This window comes from Pseudophryne corroboree, chromosome 1 (assembly GCF_028390025.1).
Source record: "Pseudophryne corroboree isolate aPseCor3 chromosome 1, aPseCor3.hap2, whole genome shotgun sequence".
NCBI classification, from domain to species: Eukaryota; Metazoa; Chordata; class Amphibia; order Anura; family Myobatrachidae; genus Pseudophryne; species Pseudophryne corroboree.
The window spans coordinates 276293442-276317010 of record NC_086444.1 but is presented as its reverse complement, the minus strand read 5'-3'; the positions used below and the strand labels follow the sequence as shown (position 1 = coordinate 276317010).

At 45.6% G+C, this 23569-nt stretch overlaps 1 protein-coding gene across 1 annotated transcript in view; it reads right to left on the bottom strand.

Annotated features, from left to right (window-relative positions):
* P2RX6 (purinergic receptor P2X 6) overlaps nucleotides 1-23569 on the bottom strand; it is a 125901-nt gene that overhangs the window by 80374 nt on the left and 21958 nt on the right. The window contains exon 3 of the mRNA XM_063964288.1: nucleotides 5217-5288. Within this exon, the coding sequence (XP_063820358.1) occupies nucleotides 5217-5288 (72 nt within the window). The remainder of the gene's footprint in view (nucleotides 1-5216; nucleotides 5289-23569) is intronic.

Below are 23569 nucleotides of genomic sequence, written 5' to 3'. Positions count from 1 at the left end.
TCTGCTTACTCTGAAAAGAGGCCTTATAAAGCAGGTGCTGTCCACGCCCCACTCAGACCTCACAGACTGTGAGCACAAAAACCAGCACCGGATCCCCTGCCGTGCACAGAGCCTATAACCACTGCACAGCAAAAGACCCGAACCGGAGTATCAGCTGCGCTCAGGTTACTCCACTAGCACTTGTCTCCCGGTTGCCATGACGACGTGGCAGCACAGGGCAGGAGACCCTAACAAGAACAAAACTGCAAAACAGGAATGAGCCACAGCCGTGGCTCATAACAACGTCATCATGTCTATTTGAGGAACTCCCCAATGACTTGTCACCTCTGCGAAGACTTCTTGGTGGATTCCCCACTCTCCTGGATGGAGATCGTGTCTGCTGAGGAAGTCTGCTTCCCAGTTGTCTACTCCCGGAATGAATATTGGCGACACAGCTTGTAGATGTTTTTCTGCCCAGCGGAGGATTTTTGTCGCCTCTGCCATTGCTGCTCTGCTGTTCGTTCCGCCCTGCCTGTTTATGTATGCGACTGCTGTTACATTGTCCGCCTGGATCTGCACGGGACGGTCTTGAAGAAGATGTACCGCTTGTTGAAGGCTGTTGTAAATGGCTCTTAGCTCCAGAACGTTTATGTGAAGGCAGGCTTCCTGTTGTGACCAACATCCCTTGAAGTTTTCTCCCTGAGAGACTGCTCCCCAGCCTCGTGGGTTACTAGGACCCAGTCCTGAATCCCAAACCTGCGTCCCTCTAGCAGGTGAGAGCTGTGCAACCACCACAGGAGCGAAATCCTGGTTTTTGACGACAGGATTATCTTTCTGTGCATGTGTAGGTGTGACCCCGACCACTTGTCCAACAGGTCCCACTGGAATACTCTGGCATGGAACCTGCCAAACTGTATGGCCTCGTAGGCCGCCACCATCTTCCCCAACAACTGAATGCACTGATGGATCGACACACTTGATGGTTTCAATATCTGTTTTACCATTTTCTGGATTTCCAGAGCCTTTTCCAGCAGAAGAAATACTCTCTGAACTTCTGTGTCCAGAATCATCCCGAGGAAAGACAACCTTGTCGTCGGTTCCAACTGTGACTTTGGGTAATTTATGATCCACCCGTGTTGTTGGAGTATTGACAGGGAGAGGGATATGTTTTGTAATAACTGCTCCCTGGATCTCGCCTTTATCAGGAGTTCGTCCAGATAAGGGATTATATTGACTCCTTTCCGACGAAGGAGGACCATCATCTCCGCCATCACCTTGGTAAATACCCTCGGCGCCGTGGAGAGACCGAAAGGTAACGTCTGGAATTGGTAATGGCAATCCTGAATCGCGAATCTCAGATAAGCCTGGTGAGGAGGATAATGGGAACATGCAGGTAAGCATCCTTTATGTCCACCGACACCAAGTAGTCCCCCTCCTCCAGACTGGCAATCACCGCCCGAAGTGATTCCATCTTGAACTTGAACCTTTTCAGGAAGAAATTCAGACCTTTTAGATTTAGGATCGGTCTGACCGAGCCGTCCGGCTTCGGAACAACAAAGAGGCTTGAATAAAAACTCCGCCCTTGTTGTGACAACGGTACCAGGACTATGACCTGGTCTTGACATAATTTTTGGATTGCCGCTGTTACTGCTTCTCTCTCTGGCGGAGAAGCTGGCATGGTCGATTTTAAAAATCGGCATGGGGGAACGTCTTGAAACTCTAGTTTGTATCCCTGGGATACTATTTGCAACACCCAGGGGTCCAGGCCAGACAGAATCCAATCCTGGCTGAAAAGTTTGAGACGTGCCCCCACCCGAGCAGCCTCCCGCAAGGGAGTTCCAGCGTCATGCTGGGGATTTGGCAGAATTAGGGGTAGACTTTTGCTCTTGGGAACCTGGAGCCGGTGTGGGCTTCTTTCCCCTTCCCCTTCCCCTACCTGCAAAGAGGGGGGAACCTCTCGTCCTTTTGTATTTATTGGGCCGAAAGGACTGCATTTGCAGGTGATAGGTCTTTTTTGCCGGTGCAGGCGCAGAGGGCAAAAATGTTGACTTACATGCGGTAGCCGCCGAGGCTAACGCATCCAGGCCATCGCCAAATAAGGCCTCACCTTTATATGGGAGAGTCTCCATGTTTCTTTTGGAATATGATGACACGCTTTCTGACCATTTTTCAATAGCGCGACTCACACATGCGCAGGCAATAGTGGGCCTGAGCAGTGTACCATTGGTAATATAAATGGATTTCAATGTCGTTTCCATTTTGCAGTCTGCCGGCTCTTTAAGAGAAGCCGTGCCAGGAGCAGGGAGAATTACCTTCTTTGTCAACCTGGAAAGGTCACTGTCTAACACAGGGGGTGACTCCCATTTTTTCCTGTCTTTAACCGGGAAAGGATAAGCTACTGTATGTGAATCCTTTTGGGAATACGAAATTTTTTATCAGGATTCACCCACATCCCTTCAAACAGAGCATTTAGTTCCTGTGAAGGAGGGAACGTGACTTTGGATTTCTTTTCCTTACATAAATAAGCTTTCTCCTGAGGTACAGGAGTGCTTTCTGTAACCTCCAACACGTCCCTTATAGCCACAATCATATATTGTATACTTTTTGCCAATTTATGATCTATCTCTCTGGATGCACTATCGTCGACACAAGAATCAGAATCAGTGTCGGTATCAGTGTTTACAACATTTGTAAATGGTCTCTCATGTGACCCAGAGGGGCCGTCCGCATAAGGAATAACAGCATCCTGAAAAATCACATCTTCCACAGATTTTCTCCAGCATGCAGCCTTAGATTCAGACTTATCAAATCTACGGTTAATCAGATGCATACTGTCACGTAGCTCTTTCACCCATGCAGGCTCTTGGTGTGCCGGTAGCGCCACCACATTACAACTCTGTGTACCTAAAATGGCTTCCTCCGGGGTGGAACTCCCTGCCTCAGACATGCCTCACACGTGTACACCACACTCACAGACACACTGGGACTTATTTTGGGGACAGACCCACAGTAAAATCTGTCGGAGGGATACAGAATAGGAGCAGCCAGTTCACAAACCCAGCGCCAGTATTGCCTGTGAACACAGTATGTCCACAGCCCAAAAGCGCTTTTAAATAGTAATATACACTATCAAATGCACCACAATCGCTTTGTGACTCCCTTTATAGCACCCTGTACTTGTCAGAAGTGGAGGAAAGGACCAGCGTGTTCTCTGCAGCCTGAGGAGAGAGAGAAAATGGCGCTGAGTAGTGTGCTGGCTGCCTGAGGAAGAAGCTTCACCCCCACAATGGCGCATCCTTACACTCAGTATATTGACTTATTATTTATACTGGCGGGCGTAGGGCTGTGCCAGCAGCATCTTATGCCACCTTTTAGCCAGTTTGAGGTATTTTCTTTGCTGCCCAGGGCGCCTCCCCCCCCCGCGCCCTGCACCCTGCAGTGCCTGTGTGTGTGGGCAGCAATGGCGCGCTGCGCTCCCGCCAGCCGCGCCGGACCTCAGCCGTCACCTACTTGATTGAAGATCATTCTTCTCATGCTCACCTGTCTTCTGACTTCTGGCTCTGTGAGGGGGGTGACGGCGTGCTGTGGGAGTGAGCATCTAGACACGGCTAGCGTTCAGTTCCCTTCAGGAGCTAATGGTGTCCTGTCAGCCAGAAGCAGAGCCATGAAACTCTGAGAAACTCAGTAGAGCTCCTCAGAGTGCATCCAGTCGACCTGGGCACATTTCTAAAACTGAGGTCTGGAGGAGGGGCATAGAGGGAGGAGCCAGTTCACACCCAATGAAAATTCTTTAGAGTGCCCATGTCTCCTGCGGATCCCGTCTATACCCCATGGTCTTGATGTCATCCCCAGCATCCTCTAGGACGTATGAGAAAAACAACTTAGGTAACATAGAAACATAGAATTTGACGGCAGATAAGAACCACTTGGCCCATCTAGTCTCCCCCTTTTTTTTTTTTATCCTTTAGGTAATCTCAACCCTTTTTGAACCTTAATTCTATGTAAGGATATTCATATGCCTATCCCAAGCATGTTTAAATTGCTCTACAGTCTTAGCCTCTACCGCCTCTGATGGGAGGCTATGCCACTTGTCCACTACTCTTTCTGTGAAGTAATTTTTCCTTAAATTTCCCCTGAACCTGCCTCCCTCCAGTTTCAGTGTACTGTATGTCCTCGAGTTCCAATACTCCTCTTCTTTTGAAGAATGTTTCCCTCCTGAACTTTGTTAAAACCCTTGGTATATTTAAAAGTTTCTATCATGTCCCCCCTTTCACTTCTCTCCTCCAAACTATACATGTTAAGATCTTTTAGCCTTTCCAGGTAAGTTTTGTGATGTAGGCCATGCACCATTTTAGTTGCCCTTCTTTGTACACTCTCTAATGTATTTATATCCTACTGGAGATATGGTCTCCAGAACTGGACACAGTATTCCAGATGAGGCCGTACCAATGACCTATACAGTGGCAGTTTTACTTCTTTTTTCCTGCTACTGATTCCTCTCGCTATATAACCAAGCATTTGACTTGCCTTTCTCATTGCTTTGTTGCATTGCTTTCCTGCCTTTAAGTCACTTGAAATAGTGACTCCTAAATCCCTTTCCTCCTCAGTAGTTGCCATTATAGCATTTTTACAATACAGCATTTTTTAGCATTAAACTGTAGTTGCCACATTCTTTACCATTTCTCAAGCCTACCTAGGTCATCAATCATTTGTTTTACCCCTCCCGGAGTGTCTACCCTGTTGCAAATCTTTGCATCATCTGCAAAAAGGCATACTTTCCCTTCAATACCGTTTGCAATGTCACCAACAAAGATATTAAAGAGAAATGGTCCAAGTACAGATCCCTGGGGTACTCCACTGGTAACATTTCCCTCCACAGATTGCACTCCATTTACTACAACTGATTGTTTCCTATCCTGCAACCAGGTTCTTATCCATTTAACTGTTTTATAATCCACCTCCAGGCTTTCAAGTTTATTTAGCAGTCTGCGATGTGGGACAGTGTCAAATGCCTTACTAAAGTTTAGATATGCTACATCTACAGCTCCCCCTTGATCTATTATTTTCATAACAGAGTAAAAAAAAAAAAACTACATATATGAATATGTACATTTAAGTATGATTTATTTATATTTATCTAAAATAAACATGATCGATTGGAGATCTCCATCCTTTGCTGAGCCCTCCGCTAAGTTTGACTTTAATAATAATAATAACAAAAAAAAGTGCTGTCTTACCTCGGGACACACGCTGAGCACTTGTCCTGGTGTTGAGATGAAATTTGTTACTAGGAATAGAACATTTTCTCCCTATGTAATACAAAGTTCATTATATAGCAGCCAAAACAATCAGATGTTTCATACTTGCCTATTTGACTGGGAAGAAACCCAGAGAGGAGATGCTGGTGGACGGCGATAGGGCTGGATTAATAAGCCCCACCCCCTAAGTTGGAAAATTACCACAACTGGTTTACATTTGCACAGGTGCGGGACCAAAATGATGCATTTTCATACAAACGTGTCAGTAGTTCCCGCCCCCTCCTCGATTACCCCAGGATTCCCTTTATTAATCTTCCCATTCTGCGCACTTCACTAGGAAGTGGTCGGAATGCAGGAGTGGTGCCCACTCTTCTGGGGCTGCAGGGAATTACCCGAAAAATCGTGCGTCTCCCGCAAGATCCGGAAGAGTATGAGATGTTTTAACAATATATATTAAATAAATGTTTTATCAATAGAACCCCCAAAAATAAATAATAATAAAAAATAATAATAATAATGAAAAAAAAAACACATATACCACAATACATATTTACAAATGTAAAACAATAAAACAAACAACATATGATGGCGGCTAATAACAAACTTGACACGCTGCATCTGTGCAGGATACAGTCCACATTCAGATATGCCCAGGTGCGTAAGTTCGTCCCAGTTGCCCGGAGGCAAGATAAATATTGGTGCCCCCCTATTTCCTATATGAAGCTAAGTGTGTGTGTGTGTGTGTGTGTGTGTGTGTGTGTGTGTGTGTGTGTGTGTGTGTGTGTGTGTGTGTAACAGCAGACACTTTACTGATGGAGCTATTTGCTCCTGTAGAGGAAGCATGAGAATGCTAACTATATGAAGTTACGTGTAATTGTCAGAGAAGTCTCTTCATATAGTTAAAATTCTCATATTTCTTATACAGGTGCAAACAGCTTCATCAGTAAGGTGTCTGCTCCAGTGTAATAGGTTGTGGTTTCTAATCCTGGGTGTGACACTTGTAAAATGTGTATAATAAAGAGGGTGTGATTTGTAAGGTGCAGGGACCAGTGAGGAAGTCGGCCACTGAAAAGATAGCGGCAGCTATCAATTAACTTAATTCACTGGTGTCACAGAATGGAAGGAGAGGTGCCCCCTTCAGAGCAGGAGCTCGGCGGCAGATGACTCCGTTGCCTCCCAGAGCTCTGCCTCTGGATATGCCCCACATCACACTCCATATAGTGCATCCACAGTGCATGGCTAGCTGCATAACAGACGGCTATGAATATGTTACACAGCAAAATGCATGAAAAGTTGATCACTCACACAGAACCTGCACGCACCCCACAGTGGAAAGCAGAAGTGAAAAACTCATGATAACAATGAATAAATATATATTAAACAGAGATTACAGTAATGGTGCATACGCACGGTGAGATTTTGGCTGTCTTCGATTTTGACTATGTGATATGGACTACGCGATATTGACTATGTGTGCTTGCAGTATTAGCTATGGGGGTAATTCAGAGTTGATCACTGCTACAAATCGCATCGCAAGCCGCAGAATTTAGCCCAATGCGCACACACAAAGTCACGAGTGCACATATGCCAGCCTCGCCGTGCGACAAATGTGCAGACATACACATGAAATTTGTTAACGCAGACAGGCAACGATAGAGAGGCGTGGTGAAAGCGGTGCGGGGGCAAGGCTTCGCAGGCCAGCGAAAAGGGGCGTGAAGGTGGGTGTGTAGCGGGGGAGTGTGCTACGGGCTGCATGCGTGGTTTTTGCATGGCTGCAAAGCAAATCGCTGGCAGTGTACACTGAGCGTTCGCAGATGCCGAGTAAGTCCATGGCTGAGCACAGCTTGCGAACGCTCAGCACAGGTGTCCTGCCAGCGGTCTCCCAGCAAATAATTGCCTATCACACACACCTATTTGCAATGCAAATGCCTCAACAGCTCATTACATCTCTAGATCTCTGTGAAATGGTATGTAGCCTCTCACTCGCTGGATATGTGCAACACACAATTTACACATGTTTGTTAACAACTATTACATGTGTACTGCACATGTACTCATACTTACCTACTTTTGAAAAAGCATTTCAGGGAGATGTGAAAGTAACACCTATCAGTGCGGGCGTGTACTGCTACATCTGAGAGGCGTGTAATAAAAATGACTTATATCTAAAAGTAAATGAGCCCCAAAGTTAGTAAGATCTACTTGTTAAAGAATAGACTCTTATATTTTGCAGGATTTGTTTGTGTATTGTGCTTTACAAGAGGTTCCATATACTGTAAGTTGCTACAAGAAACCTTTAAAACACATGTAGCCATAGGGATCATTGGGGTGGTATTCATGTGACCGCCGGTCAGCTGACCGACAGTCACATGACCTCCTCCGTGAGCCCGACGGCTCACTATCCCGATGGTCGGCATGCCGACCAACAGGGACTATTTCCACTCGTGGGTGTCCACGACACCCATAGAGTGGGAATAGAACCCGTGGTGACCGCAGGTCGCCACCGAGCCCGCAGCGTGGCGAGCGCAGCGAGCCCGCAAGGGGCTTGCTCCCCGCCGGGATCCCGGCGTCGGTATGCTGCCGGGATCCCGGCGTCGGTAAGGTGACCGGCGGTCAGGAGACCGCCGGTCACCAGTACTATACCCGGATCATTGTGTCTTATAACCAATATAGGGAAATGGCACTGATGATACCATTTAAATGTATGTATCTATGAGTTCTTTTTTTTTTCAGGGAGATTGAGGGACCAGTCAGGGAGTGAGGGAGATTGCTACTATTTCAGGGAGTCTCCTGCAGAATGAGGGAGGGTAGGCAACTATGCATGTACTACGTGTCATTTGTTAAACAATTGTACACATTAAACACAACACATGAACTCATTTTAAAGGCCCTCTTTCTTTTGTAAACATTGCTTTTAGCTGTCTATCAAGCTGCATTGTGCTAACAAAATACACATAAAGTATTCATCTCACCCACATACATGCTATGTTTTCACTCCCAACACTTGATTTGTATCACTGATTTTAAAGGCCCTCTTTCTTGTGTACATATTGCTTTTAGCTGTCTATCCAGTGGCGTAACTACTGCCCCCGCAGTCCTCGCGGTGGCTTGGGGGCGAGGGGCTGCGGGGGCGCCACTGATTTAGAACAGATTGACATGCGGACGAGCATGTCAATCTGCGATCTCCTCTCCCTCCTTGCTGCGGTGCCTGCTCCCCCGGCTCTCCCCCCCCCCCATGTGTTGGAGGGACACGAGCGCATCGCGCGTCTCTCCTGTGTCCCTCCTGGCTCTCCCCCGGCCGGTCTAAGGAAGCAAGTGCCGTTCGTGAGCTCTGATTGGCTCACGAACGGCACTTCCTTTACTAGACAGCTGGGGGAGAGCCAGGAGGGACACAGGAGAGACGCGCGATGCGCTCGTGTCCCTCCAACACATAGGGGGGGGGCCGGAGGAGCAGGCACTGGGGCATATACCTGGCACTGGGGGGGCATATACCTGGCACTGAGGGCATGTACCTGGCACTGGGGGCATATACCTAGCACTGGGGGCATATACCTGGCACTGGGGGGGCATATACCCGGCACTGGGGGCATGTACCTGGCACTGGGGGCATATACCCGGCACTGGGGGGCATATACCTGGCACTCGGGGGTCATATACCCGGCACTGGAGGCATATACCTGGCACTGGGGGGGAAGCAGGCACTAGGGGGGAATATCTGGCACTGGGGGCATGTACCTGGCACTGGGGGCATATACCCGGCACTGGGGGGGCATATACCCGGCACTGGGGGCATATACCTGGCACTGGGGGGGCATATACCCGGCACTGGGGGCATATACCTGGCACTGGGGGGGAAGCAGGCACTGGGGGGGAATATCTGGCACTGGGGGCATATACCTGGCACTGGGGGCATATAACTGGCACTGGGGGGGCATGTACCTGGCACTGGGGGCATATACCTGGCACTGGGGGGGAATATCTGGCACTGGGAGAATATCTGGCACTGGGGGGGCATATACCTGGCACTGGGGGCATATACCTGGCACTGGGGGGGCATATACCTGGCACTGGGGGAATATACCTGGCACTGGGGGGGCATATACCCGGCACTGGGGGCATATACCTGTGACTGGGGGGGCATGTACCTGGCACTGGGGGGGGAAGCAGGCACTGGGAGGGAATATCTGGCACTGGGGGCATATGCCTGGCACTGTGGGGGAATATCTGGCACTGGGGGCATATACCTGGCACTGGGGGGGGGGAATATCTGGCACTGGGGGGTCATATACCTGGCACTGGGGGCATATACCTGGCACTGGAGGGGGGGGGATATCTGGCACTGGGGGCATATACCTGGCACTGGGGGGGAATATCTGGCACTGGGGGGGAAGCAGGCACTGTGGGGGAATATCTGGCACTGGGGGGGGGGGGGGCAAATACCTGGCACTGTGGGGGAATATCTGGCACTGGGTGCATATACCTGGCACTGTGGGGGAATATCTGGCACTGGGTGCATATACCTGGCACTGTGGGGGAATATCTGGCACTGGGAGCATATGTGGCACTGGGAGCACGGCCCTAGCAACAAGCACTACCCCCTAGCAACGAGCAGGACACCCAGTGCATGAAACCCCTGGCAACGAGCATGACACCCTGAGCATGAAAACCCCTGGCACCGTGCTTGGAACCAAGAGCATGAAACCCCTGGCAACGAGGAGGTAATTTAAAAGTAATTGGAAGCCTTACTGTAGAACTTAATGTGTAATGGGCATTACGGTGTGTGGCATAATGTATCACGGACATTGCGGTGTGTGTCATAATGTATCAGGCATTACGGTGTGTTGTATACTATATCACGGGCATTGTGGTATGTGGTATAATGTCTCAGGATCATTGTGGTGTGTGTCATACTGTGTCACAGACATTGTGTGTGCTATAATGTATCAGGGGCATTGCAGTGTGTAGCATAATGTATAACTGGTTTTGCGATTCCTGTCATAATGTGTCACAGGCATTACGGTGTGTGGCATAATGTGTCGGGGGCATTACGGTGTGTGGCATAATGTGTCGGGGGCATTACGGTGTGTGGCATAATGTGTAGGGGGCATTACGGTGTGTGCATATTGTGTCATGTGCATTATTGTCAGTGATCGCAAAAACGCGCCATGGCGCGTATTTTACCCAGAAACAGCCGCCCGGGACTCACATTTAGAAGATGAGCGGGTCCCACAGGACGCGCTCATCTGAATATGTGTTTGCATGTGTTAAGCCTGTCAGCGGAATGCAGGAGGTGACTGGCTGTTTCCTCGGCCAATCACCTCCTGTAGTCTCCATCCAATCACAGCCTGCAGCATCTCCCGCTTTGAATCCTGCTCCCCGCCAGCACATGAATCTGTGCTGCAGGGCTGACAGACTGGCCCCGCTCATCCAGCTCCACTGCCGCTCTGCCGCCAGCACCCTCCTCTGCGACTGGGAATACAGCTCCGGATCTGCCCGCCGCCACCCCCCTACCCGGGACCCGCTCAACGCCCCACCGAGACCCGACAACTACCTTCCAGCAGGAGCCGTCCGGGCTGCGCAGCTCCCGCTGTAGGTAAGCAGTAGACAGTGCTGCATCGCCCCGCTTCAACTGGAGTAGCTGGTGCAGATGCGGGATGTCCGGGGGCTGCAAGCTCCGTGTGTGCAATGTGAGGCCGCTCAGAGTGTCAGGGCCTCACTGACACCATTTTTCTGACAGCACAGTGCAGTGAGTGCACTGGCACAAGTAGCCAGCCGGCGCCGCAGCATGAAGGAGCTATCTGTGAAATCGCAAGCAGAGGCTGGCAAGAAGGAGCTCCTCCGATCGCTTCCCCTGACGGGCTGGCCACTGCTAAATATACCAGTATATCAGTACAACTGTGCAGTGACACTGACTTTCCCATTGCACCTGGGGCTCCACTACTTTGACACAGTTGGAACTGATTATCGGTATATTTAGCAGTGGCCAGCCCGTCAGGGGAAGCGATTGGACAAGCTCCTTCTTGCCAGAGAACAGCCTCTGCTTGCGATTTCACATAGAGCTCCTCCAGGCTGCGGCTACTACAGGCGCAGGCTGGCTACTTGTGCCAGTGCACTCACTGCACTGTGCTGTCAGAAAAAATGGTGAGTGTCAGTGAGTTGCTGCTGGGGGCGGAACCACTTGTGTCAAACGGCCCCTTCGTGCAACTGGAGGTGATAAGTGAGTGGTTACTGCAATGTGCCTCAGTGCTCTACCAGGCGCATTGTGTATAATAACGTGTTCTACCTGGCGCAATGTGTATAATAACGTGTTCTACCTGGCGCAATGTGTATAATAACGTGTTCTACCTGGCGCAATGTGTATGATAACGTGCTCTACCTGGCGCAATGTGTATGATAACGTATTCTACCTGGCGCAATGTGTATGATAACGTGTTCTACCTGGCGCAATGTGTATGATAACGTGTTCTACCTGGCGCAATGTGTATGATAACGTGCTCTACCTGGTGCAATGTGTATAATAACGTGCTCTACCAGGCGCAATGTGTATGATAACGTGCTCTACCTAGTGCAATGTGTATAATAACGTGCTCTACCAGGCGCATTGTGTATAATAACGTGTTCTACCTAGTGCAATGTGTATTATAACGTGCTCTACCAGGCGCATTGTGTATAATAACGTGTTCTACCTGGCGCAATGTGTATGATAACGTGCTCTACCTGGCGCAATGTGTATGATAACGTGTTCTACCTGGCGCAATGTGTATGATAACGTGTTCTACCTGGCGCAATGTGTATGATAACGTGCTCTACCTAGTGCAATGTGTATTATAACGTGCTCTACCAGGCGCATTGTGTATAATAACGTGTTCTACCTGGCGCAATGTGTATGATAATGTGCTCTACCAGGCGCATTGTGTATAATAACGTGTTCTACCTGGCGCAATGTGGCTGATAACGTGCTCTATCAGGCGCATTGTGTATAATAACGTGCTCTACCTGGCGCAATGTGTATAATAACGTGTTCTACCTGACGCAATGTGTATGATAACTTGCTCTACCTAGCGGCAATGTGTATGATAACTTGCTCTACCTAGCGGCAATGTGTATGATAACATGCTCTACCTGATGCAATGTGTATGATAACTTGCTCTACCTAGCGGCAATGTGTATGATAACATGCTCTACCTGGCGCAATGTGTATGATAACGTGCTCTACCTGGCGCAGTGTGTATAACGTGTTCTACCTGGCGCACTGTGTATGATAACGTGCTCTACCTAGCGGCAATGTGTATGATAACGTGCTCTACCTGGTGCAAAGTGTATGACGTGCTGTACCTGGTGCAAAGTGTATGACGTGCTGTACCTGGTGCAAAGTGTATGACGTGCTGTACCTGGAGCAAAGTGTATGACGTGATCTACCTGGATCAGTGTGCATAGGAGGTTCTACCTGGTGCAATGTGTATAAGCGCCACTACTGTGTGGTGTAATGTGAATTGACACTATTATGTGGCCACGCCCCTTCCCTATGAAGCCACGCCCCTAACATTTTGCAGCGCGCCTACGGCGCGCACTACCTGTTCTTTGTGGTCTAAGTGGTCTAACACCAATTCACTTTCTGCCTAAGGGCACCAAAATGTCTAGTTACAGCTCTGGTGCAGGGTGTCCTGCATGCTACACAGCCCAGCAGCATTGTCACCCCATCCCCCCCATCTTGCAACACTTTTGTAGTGTCCAAACAAGATTAAAATTAATAAGAACCTTCATTCCGATGGGACCCAGAAAAAGACCGGTAGGACCCCAATTTTTAAAAGTGAAGGGTCCCTGGGACCCACTTTTTTTTTGGCTCAGCGCGATCACTGATTGTGTGTGGAATAATGTCTAAGGGCCATTGCAGTATGTGGAATAATGTATACTGGGCATTACTATAAGGAGGAAAAATGACAAATAATGTAAGGGGCATGAATCAGGATTATTGTTCTTTCCTGTGGTGGCCAACGTCTGGGCGTGCAGGTTGCAAAACTGGGGTATAAGGTAGTCTTTTCCTGCAATGCCACGCCCTCCACGCAAAGCCACGCCCATTTCGACAAAGCCACACACCCTTTTTGCCAGCGCGCGCCGCAGGCAATTACGGGGTGTATGGGGGGGGGGGGGCGCCGAAGGATTTTTTGGCTTGGGGGAGAAAAATTTCTAGTTACGCCACTGTGTCTATCATGCAGTATTTTGCTTTCAAAATACACATACTGTATTGATCTCACCCACATACATGCCATGTTTTCTGGAGGAATACATTTGTTGTGTTACTCATGTTAAAACATTACCACCATACTGCACGTTTACATATGATGTTCAGTAATGATGCTTCAGGTACTACATTAATAGTATGGTGGGGGTTTTTTTTTCAAAACAAAATAAAAAACATAGCATTATGCTTGTTAAACAAAATCAGCCATTAACATGCATCACAATCAAACAAACACTATTTGTTGACACAAAAACACAAAAAATACAAAAACATAGGGGGTAATTCCAAGTTGATGGCAGCAGGATTTTTTTTTAGCAATTGGGCAAAACCATGTGCACTGCAGGGGAGGCAGATATAACATGTGCAGAGAGAGTTAGATTTGGGTGTGGTGTGTTCAATCTGCAATCTAATTTGCAGTGTAAAAATAAAGCAGCCATTATGTACCCTGCACAGAAACAAAATAACTCACCCAAATCTAACTCTTTCTGCACATGTTATATCTGCCTCCCCTGCAGTGCACATGGTTTTGCCCAATTGCTAAAAAAAAATCCTGCTGCGATCAACTTGGAATTACCCCCATAGTACAAACACAGAGTCAACCAAAAGAAAGAAAATGCCAAATGGCACAGCAACAAGCACCTGGCTGTGCAGAAAAGAGGATTACAGTACTCGGTAGTCAATTTCCCCCTATCTCTGCAACAGGGACGTACGGTGAGCTAAATAGCTCAGGAGGCATTGGCTAGCGCCAGAGCCAGATTTACATGCAATATATGAGCCAAAACATACATCTGGGCATTATACACAGGTGCAGCAGTATAAACTCCTCGAAATTTGGTGAGTTTTGATCAGAGATGTGCGGAAAAGTTAGCCAGGTGAGGCACTGCCTCACCTGCCATAGACTTTTTACTCCTGAGTTTTGGCTAAAACAATTATTAGATTAATGCAAAGAAGATATTTCAAACATATTCATTGTATTTTTCATATACTTTATACAGTCAAAACTCTGGCACAAACGACAGGAAAGGCTCTGCCTCACCTGCCTCACCCCACCGCAAGTCACTGCTCTGCAACAAACACAACAAGAAGCTGGTCTCAGTACCCTGGCTGAGGAATATGTGAGGCAAACAGGAGAATAAACTGGTCCCAGTACCCAGACACAACAATCAGGCCCACAAACTGAAGAGGAAGATGTCTCAAGTTCTCAGGCTACTGCATTGCAGGCAGGGAAAGGGAAGACAAAACGTCAAACCACATTTGGCAGGAGGGTGTTGTTCATTCTTGTCCTGCAAGCCACTGACACAATTCACTTATGTCACCAAAAACATATGCGCTGGAACCAAGAGATATGCATCTGGAGTGAAATCACTGTCTAGTTCTTTTTTTGGCCGGCTGAAGGGGTGGTTCTTCCGCATGGATCTGTGAGGGGCCTGCCCAGTGAGATCTTGTTCCAGGGGATGGGGCAGTTGTTGAAGCCTCCCTGAGAGTCTGGCCAAGGAGGGCTGCGATGGTCTGCATGCCTTGGCCAATGGTGGCGGATATGCCACGCATGGCTTTGCCAACTGAGGAGATCCCACACATGCCTTGCCGCATAATGGAGGATAGCTCACGGACCTCCAGGAGCATCTGTTCTTGAAAGTAGATGTTGTCTCTGCTTTGTTGTTGCACTTGAACCAGAAGCTCCTGGAGACTGGGTTGGGGGGATGCCTCAGTGTATTGGCGGGATAGTGGGCTTTCTGGCCCCACACTGGAGCTGTCATCGTTAGCACCTTCCCGAGCCTTAAAATGACAAAATGTAAAAAAAAAAAAAATTGTGTTTTTTTTTTTTAATATCCAATCATTATCTAAATGTACCTGGCAAGGCATGTGGAGATTCAAGGGCAGGCATGTCTGTGTCCATATCAGACACACCTGCCACCTCCTCATCCATCACACAGACCAAGGCTTGCTCCTCCAAGGCCGTGTATTCAAGACTCTCAGGGATTCGCCCTCCCCCTGTCATCCTCGCAGATCTCCACCGCGCAGACATCTTGTTCTTCAGACGGCACTTGAAGTCAACCGAACTACACATGTTGGAAAAATAAATTACACAAGAAAGCATTTCATTATTACATTGTAGACATTGTAAAATTATTATTTTTTTATAGTTATTGTTGCAATTGTATACATCAAACAATCAGAAATATCATACCCTACATTACTTTGGTCATCTTCTACTTGTACACATACATAGCAGTAAATAATGTAAGATGTAATTTTACTTCATGATAGTTTTTTGCATATTGCAAACAAACATTAAACTGCTAATTTATTTAGCACCTTCTACAAGGTTATATTTGTAATAGTGTTGGTTGCTATAGGCCACATCACATCAAAAAAGATACTTCCATCTTAGTAAATGTACACAATAGTGTTTTTGAGTGTTATTCAGTATGTACTTACCGTCTCCTTACTTCTTAGGGTGTGCGGACAATTGGGGCAACCTCATTCACTGCGTCGGTGATGTCTCTCCAGATATGCTCCTTGGTCCCTGCGCCCATGTTCTTATTGCCAAAATTAATGTGGTCTATGGCTTGTGGGACAAGAATGTCCAACTCCCTCCTGCCAAATGGGGGTTGCTGTATTCTCTTTTCTTTCTCTGGCTGCGATGCTGCAGTAGCCTGTGAACTTGGAACACCTTCCTCTTCAGTTTGTGGCCCTGATTGTTGCGTTTGGGTAGTGGGCACAGATTCTTCCTCAGTTTGGCCCACGTGACCAGCTTCTTGTTGTGTTTGCACAGTAGATGGGGATACTCCACTAATGGGTTCTGCTTCTCTCTCCTCTGCACAGCCAGGTGCGTGTTGCTGTGTCATTTGGCGGCGTCTTTCTTTCCTCTGTCTTTGTCTGATAGCTTCATATTCTGCTCTTAGCCTTCAAAGCTCATATGCTGTATCACTATCTGAAGACATGATGCAGGTAGCATGTGCATGTGGTTCAGGGGGGTGTTGTTTTATACCTGCGTATGCATGCTTAGCGGTAATTAGCACAATTACACAATTGCTTTGATTGTTGACACTATTTAAGCATGTTCTGGGCATCCATGGTTTGTTGGTGTATGGAGGTTGGGAAGTCAAGAGATAGAGAGACAGAGAGAGAGAGGGAGGTTTTTGTAGGTAAGTTCTTTACTTTGTGTTTTTTGTTACATATGTTTTCATTTTTTAATTTAGTTTGACTAATTATGTATTATTGTGTTATTGTGTTATGCAGAGCCGTGCTGATATTTGTGGTATTGGTGTGTTTTCTGGTAAGAATGTGGCATGGCAATGGAATGGATGTGTGCATCCGCACAGAGTGTGTTTGCACCACGTCCTTGTGTAGTTTGGTTTTGGGACGATTAGCGTATATGTGGTGTATTGTGGTCGCATAGCGTGTAGGACAAATACTGTATGTTGTATTTGTGTTTGATAATGGGTTTATCTGTTTGACTTTAAGTATGTTTGTAGTGTGGATGATTTGACTGATACAGTAATTTTTTTCATTTGTTTTTGTTTTCTTCTGTTTATTCTAAAGGTCACATAAGTTTTCATTGTTTTTTTTTTTTGCAAATTAGCCTTATTTTTGGATGTTTATCTAAGGCCTTTTGCCTATTAGATTTTTTCTTTATACAGCATATCTGCTTGTAAGTATATGCATGTTTTTAGTGTTGGTGTGGTTTGTGTGGAGTGGTGATGTTTTCTCTTAGTGTTCTTAATAAAAAAAAATTTGTTGTGTGTATTTTCTTTTCAAGGGGTTGTTTTTTGTTTTTTTTTTGGTTTCCAAATTTGATTTAGAATTTTTTCAATCAGCTTTTTGCTGATTTTGTTGGTGTGCGATTTCCTTTGGTAAGTATATGCATGCTCTTTGTGGTGGTTTGGTGTGTGTGTGTGTGTGTGTAGTCTGTTTGTTCTTTACTTGTCTTGTTTTGCTTGGAAAGAGTAAACAATGTTCATTTACTCCCGTTGTGCACAATTTAGAGATGGAAATCACCACACCTGTAAGTAGATTGTAGTCTTTAAATTTCAAATTACATGAATATTTGTTAGCAATCATTGGTTTTGGTATTAACACTCTGAAAAATGTGTATTTCAGTTTGCCTCGGCGGCATACCTGTATGCCTTATACGGCCAACCCCAACCTGCCCCTCATCCTCGAAGGCCAAGGAGGCGTGCAAGGCCTCGTATCTTTCAAACCAGTGTCAGCCTTTTTGGAATGCCAGATGATTTTATACCCACATGCATCAAGTACAAACACCACAGAGAGTGGCCTCCGTGCGTGTGTTTGTTCTGCCGTGCGTGCGCATGCCTGCACGCTGCGTACATTGGCTCATGAGGCCCTGCGTATTAACGCGTGGTATGAGTAAATACGGTAGCATACGCATAGAAATGCCACAAATACATATTCTATATTTTATACACATAGTGCATTATTTACACATAGTCTACACTCACCACACCAGCAACTTACACTTGCTTAGACTGTATAGAAATGGAGGTATTCAACTTTACAGGATGTGAGGGGACAGAAATAGGTCAGAAGATAGTGTTTGGTATCCACATGTACAGTAATTCAAGGGCAATATACCGATCACAGTTTGCAGATAATCGCATGCTCCTGCGCATAGTTATGCGCAGGAATACAATATTCATATCTCACTGTATGTACTGTACTCCTGATATTCGGCGGGAACCCAGTGTTCAAACCAATCTATGACCCCTCACATACTGTAAATGACCTGCCCCTTGACCTATGGATGAAGAGCTTACAGTTTCCTTTGTTTCATGCTTTGGATTATTGTATAAAAGCCAAGCCTCCTGGCCGACCTCAGTCTATTCTCTGAAGGTCATCTTTCCAGATTGACTGAGGACCGGATCCGGGTGGCGCAGGCGAACAAACGTATGTATCCATTGGTTGTAGCTTCTTCTCTGTAATAGTGTTGTATATTCTGTGTTTACCCCTTTTAAGTAAATATTTGTTGCTTCGTTGGACCACAACATAACATATAACTACTGGTGTCACATTCCATTTCTGTTAAAGGTTTAAAGTGTATTTCAGCCACATGTGTAGCTGCATTGTGCTCACAGCGTGTCGGCGTGTGTACGCAAAGTGTGTACATATTATGTCCGTTCGGCGTGAGTACGCAAAGTGCGTACACAGTACGAGCCTGTGTACGCAAAGTGTGTAAACAGTACAGAGGTTACGGATTGCATTCAGCGGCGCAGCGGCCCGGACCACTGTGCAATAAGGTATTGGTTTTTCCTGAAAGTTAATCAAACTTAACATCATCCTAGAAACTCTCTCAATAATAGAGAGTGATCTAGAGAGTTCAATTTGCATTCCTAAAGCAATTCCACCACTGACACAATTCATTGCTGTCTTACATTTTTGCGCCTCAGGGTTCTACCAACATATAGTTGGAGTCCTAGGAGGCATCTCCCAGGCCTCATTCTCAAGGATCCTGAGGCGCGTACTTCAGCATTCCTGAAAAGAACTAAGCAGTTCATATCAACGCCATTGGATGTGGAGTACCTAGCTGTGTTGAAGCGGCAATTCCGTGAAGAGGGTCGCTTCCCATACGTTATTGGAGTTGTCGATGGTACACATGTCCTACTTATGGCACCAACACATAATGAAATAATATTTTGGAACAGAAAAATGTTCCTCTCTTTGAATGTGATGGTTGTTTGAGGACCATCCCTCCAGATCCTTTACCTGAATGCCCGGTACCCAGGAAGTGTCCATGATTCACACGTGATTAGGCAATCAGAGATATGGCAAAAATGATCAAGGTTGGAAGGCCAAGACGCATGGATCTTGGGTGAGTTAGAGCCTCATCATGTAGTAAAGGTACAGTGTTGTGTGTTTGTTAGCCATATTTTTGAAAAAAATATTTTTGTGTTTTTGCAGATTGTGGATATCTTTGCACCCTCTGGCTCATGACTCCTTACAGCACACCAAAACCAGGACCACAATCGGCATTTAATTCCACCCTTACAGCCACCAGACAGCTGGTGGAGCGCACGATCTGAGTTTTAAAAGGACGTTTTCGGGTGCTCCACCGCACTAGTGGCGACCTCATGTATTCACCGGAAATGGTTAGTTAGATAGGGGTCCTGTGTGCAATACTGCACAATATTGCTATAAGGAGGCATGTGGAGCTGGCCCAAAATTAGGTTTTGGGCCCAGAGGATGAGGAGCCAGGCGTTGGCCGTACATGGAGGCGGGGCTCAGAGACATAGCATGGCCATGCTCTTAGGGCCAGAATAGTGGAACAATATTTCAGGTATGTCTGAGTTATGAGCACGTCAGACAACTGTTTATTGGTGTTAGTACGTCCATATTTGTGAAATGTTTAACATATTTAGCTACTTTAAAAAAACAACAACATACAAATTTGATGGCAGATTTTGATTTATTTTCAAACATTATTAATGCATTTATAGGCAATTTTTATAAAATTTCATCAATATTAGTGGTTGTACAGAAAACATATTATAATGGTTTACAAAACCAAAATAAGCATGTCATGAGTTAATGAACACCAGTAGTGTTGTGTTGTCAACATATAATTTTTACAAAACAATAAGATATTTGTTTCTTGACACATTACAATGTTTTTTTTCTTGTTATCAATGTAGGTGTAGGTGCTTAGGAAATAAAATCCCAGAACTAACTGCAATAATTACAAGGGATGATCTAGATATTGTGGCAATTACAGAGTCATGGTACAATGAAAATCATGACTGGGACATAGCTATACCGGGATATACTTTATTTAGGAAGGACAGAATTGGAAAAATCGGAGGAGGGGTAGCAATGTATGTAAAAAATGCCATAAATACTACATTAATACAAAGTATTGAAGAAAAAACTGAGGCCCTTTGGGTGACCATAGAAACAGGGGAAAAGTTGATTATTCGTATTGGCGTGATATACAGGCCACCAGGTCAGGAAGAGGAACTTGACAAGAACCTATTGCAGGACATAACTAAAATGGCATTAAAAGGAGAGGTAATAATCATGGGAGACTTTAATCTTCCTGATGTAAACTGGGAGGTGTCTGTTGCTAGTTCCACTAGAAGTAGGAACATTTTAAATTCCCTTCAGGGAGCATCCCTCCACCAATTGGTGAGGGAGCCCACTCGGAAAGACGCAATATTAGACTTAATACTTACAAGTGGAGACAGATTATCGGACGTAAAAGTGGGTGAAAACCTGGGATCCAGTGATCATCAAGCAGTATGGTTCAGCATTAAGACAGAGACTGACTCGTCCCATACAAAAACAAAGGTGTTGGATTTTAGGAAGGCTGATTTTGTAGGGATGGGAAAATGTGTAAGCGATTCTTTGGCAGAGTGGAAGAACTTGGAAACAGTGCAGGAGAGTTGGGAAACATTCAAATGTGCAATATTGAAGGCAACAGACCTTTGTATCAAAACTGTTAGGAAAAACACAAGGAAAAGGAAGCCAGTGTGGTTTGCAAAAGAAGTAGCAAATATTGTGAGAGCAAAAAAGATGGCTTTTAGGAAATATAAGCAGACACAAAATAATGAAGACAAAAAAATATATCTTGTTAGACAGAAGGAGACAAAGAAGGTAATCAGATGTGCAAAGGAACAAGCTGAGGAGAAAATGGCCCAGTCAGTGGGTAAAGGAGGCAAAACTTTTTTAGGTATATAAGCGAAAAGAGAAAAACAAAAGGCGGAATTATAAAACTAAAGACGGACACTGGGAGTCTTGTTGAAGGAGACAATTTAATAGCAGATCATCTTAATGATTATTTTTGCTCAGTATTTACTACTGAAAGAGAGGGGAAGGGGCCACAGTTAAGTTGCAGGGATATTCAGGAAAATGAAACAAGTACATTTACAGAGGAGAAGGTCCTAACAGAACTCTCAAAGCTGAAAGTGGACAAATCTATGGGGCCAGATGGGATACATCCAAGGATATTAAAAGAACTTAAAGAGGTGCTGGTAGCACCATTGACAGAATTATTCAACCAGTCATTAGCTACAGGAGAAATTCCAGGGGACTGGAAAAGAGCAAACGTAGTCCCACTGCACAAAAGTGGAAGCAAGGAAGAGGCAAACAACTACAGACCAGTGAGTCTTACATCAGTAGTAGGGAAATTGATGGAAACACTCTTAAAAGAAAGAGTTGTAGATTATCTCAAATCCGGCAATTTACTGGATCCCAAACAGCATGGATTCACTGGGGGGAGATCATGTCAAACAAATCTTATTGACTTTTTTGATTGTGTGACTAAAGTGATGGATAAAGGTGGAGCCATGGATATAGCTTATCTAGACTTTAGTAAGGCTTTTGACACAGTTCCACATCGCAGACTGCTAAATAAACTTGAAAGTTTGGGATTGGATATTAGGATTATTGAATGGATAAGATCTTGGTTGAAGGATAGAAAACAGAGAGTTGTGGTAAATGGAGTGCATTCACAGGAGGGAAATGTTACCAGTGGAGTACCCCAGGGATCTGTACTTGGACCAGTGCTTTTTAATATCTTTATTGGTGACATTGCAAATGGCATTAAAGGGAAAGTATGCCTTTTTGCAGATGACACAAAGGTATGCAACAGGGTAGACACACCAGGTGGGGTAAAACAAATGATTGAGGATCTAGGTAGACTAGAGGAATGGTCAAAAGTCTGGCAATTACAGTTTAATGCCAAAAAATGCAAAATCATGCACTTGGGTCTCAAAAATCCTAAAGCTAAATACAGTATTAATGGCACTATACTGGAAACTACTGAGGAGGAAAGGGATCTAGGAGTCACTATTTCAGATGACTTAAAAGCAGGTAAGCAATGTAACAAGGCAATGAGGAAGGCTAGTCAGATGCTTGGCTGCATTGGGAGAGGAATCAGCAGCAGAAAGAAAGAAGTAATAATGCCACTGTATAGGTCATTAGTACGGCCTCATCTAGAATACTGTATTCAGTTCTGGAGGCCATATCTTCAAAAGGATATTAATACATTAGAAACTGTACAAAGGAGGGCAACTAAAATGGTGCATGGCCTACATCACAAAACATACCCAGAAAGACTAAGAAATCTCAATATGTATAGTTTGGAGCAGAGAAGGGAAAGGGGGGACATGATAGAAACTTTCAAATATATGAAGGGTTTTAACAAAGTCCAGGAGGGAAACATTCTCCAAATGAAGAGAAGCAATAGGACACGAGGACATGCACTGAGACTGGTGGGGGGGAGGTTCAGGGAAAATTTGCGGAAAAATTATTTCACAGAAAGGGTAGTGGACAAGTGGAATAGCCTCCCATCAGAGGTGGTAGAGGCTAAGACAGTAGAGCAATTTAAACATGCATGGGATAGACATAAGGATATCCTTACAAAGAAATAAGGATCAAATAAGGTTAGTGATAAAAAATAATATAAAATAAAAAATACAAAATAAAAAAAATAAGGGGCAGACTAGATGGGCCAAGTGGTTCTTATCTGCCGACAAATTCTATGTTTCTATGTTTCTATGTTTCTAGGTGCATATGTGTTTGTTTGTTTGTTTGTTTGTTTGTTTGTTTGTTTGTCATGCATTTATGTGTCTTGTGGTGTTGATTTTTTGTTTCCTTTTTCAACAACAAAACAAATAATCAAACAAACACCAGAACCCTGCAATGTTTAGTTGAGTGAGGAGCAGAAATGTGTGTTAAGTTGTTTGCGAATTCTCCACTTATAGTAGCATACACTCTCAATTGCATTCGTAACTGAGATCAATAAAGTTTATTGGTATTTATGAGCATCACAGCTGACGACCAATCAACAGCAGGCAGACTGTATAAATATTAGCATGTATGATGAATACGCCATTGGCACTATGCGAGCTGCCGCCTTCACTGTGAGGGAGCTGCGTCTCCTCACTGTAATTATGGACCGCCACGTAGGCCGCACGGGCCCATATGTGTCTAACGTCCGTAAGCGTGCGGCCTACGCGGAGGTCCACAGAAAACTGCAGGCGAGAGTCCGCACTCGGCGGACCATTGTGCAACTGGAGCGGTGGTGGTCCGCCCTCCGCCACCGTCAGACAAATTTGCTGGCGCAGCTGCGCCA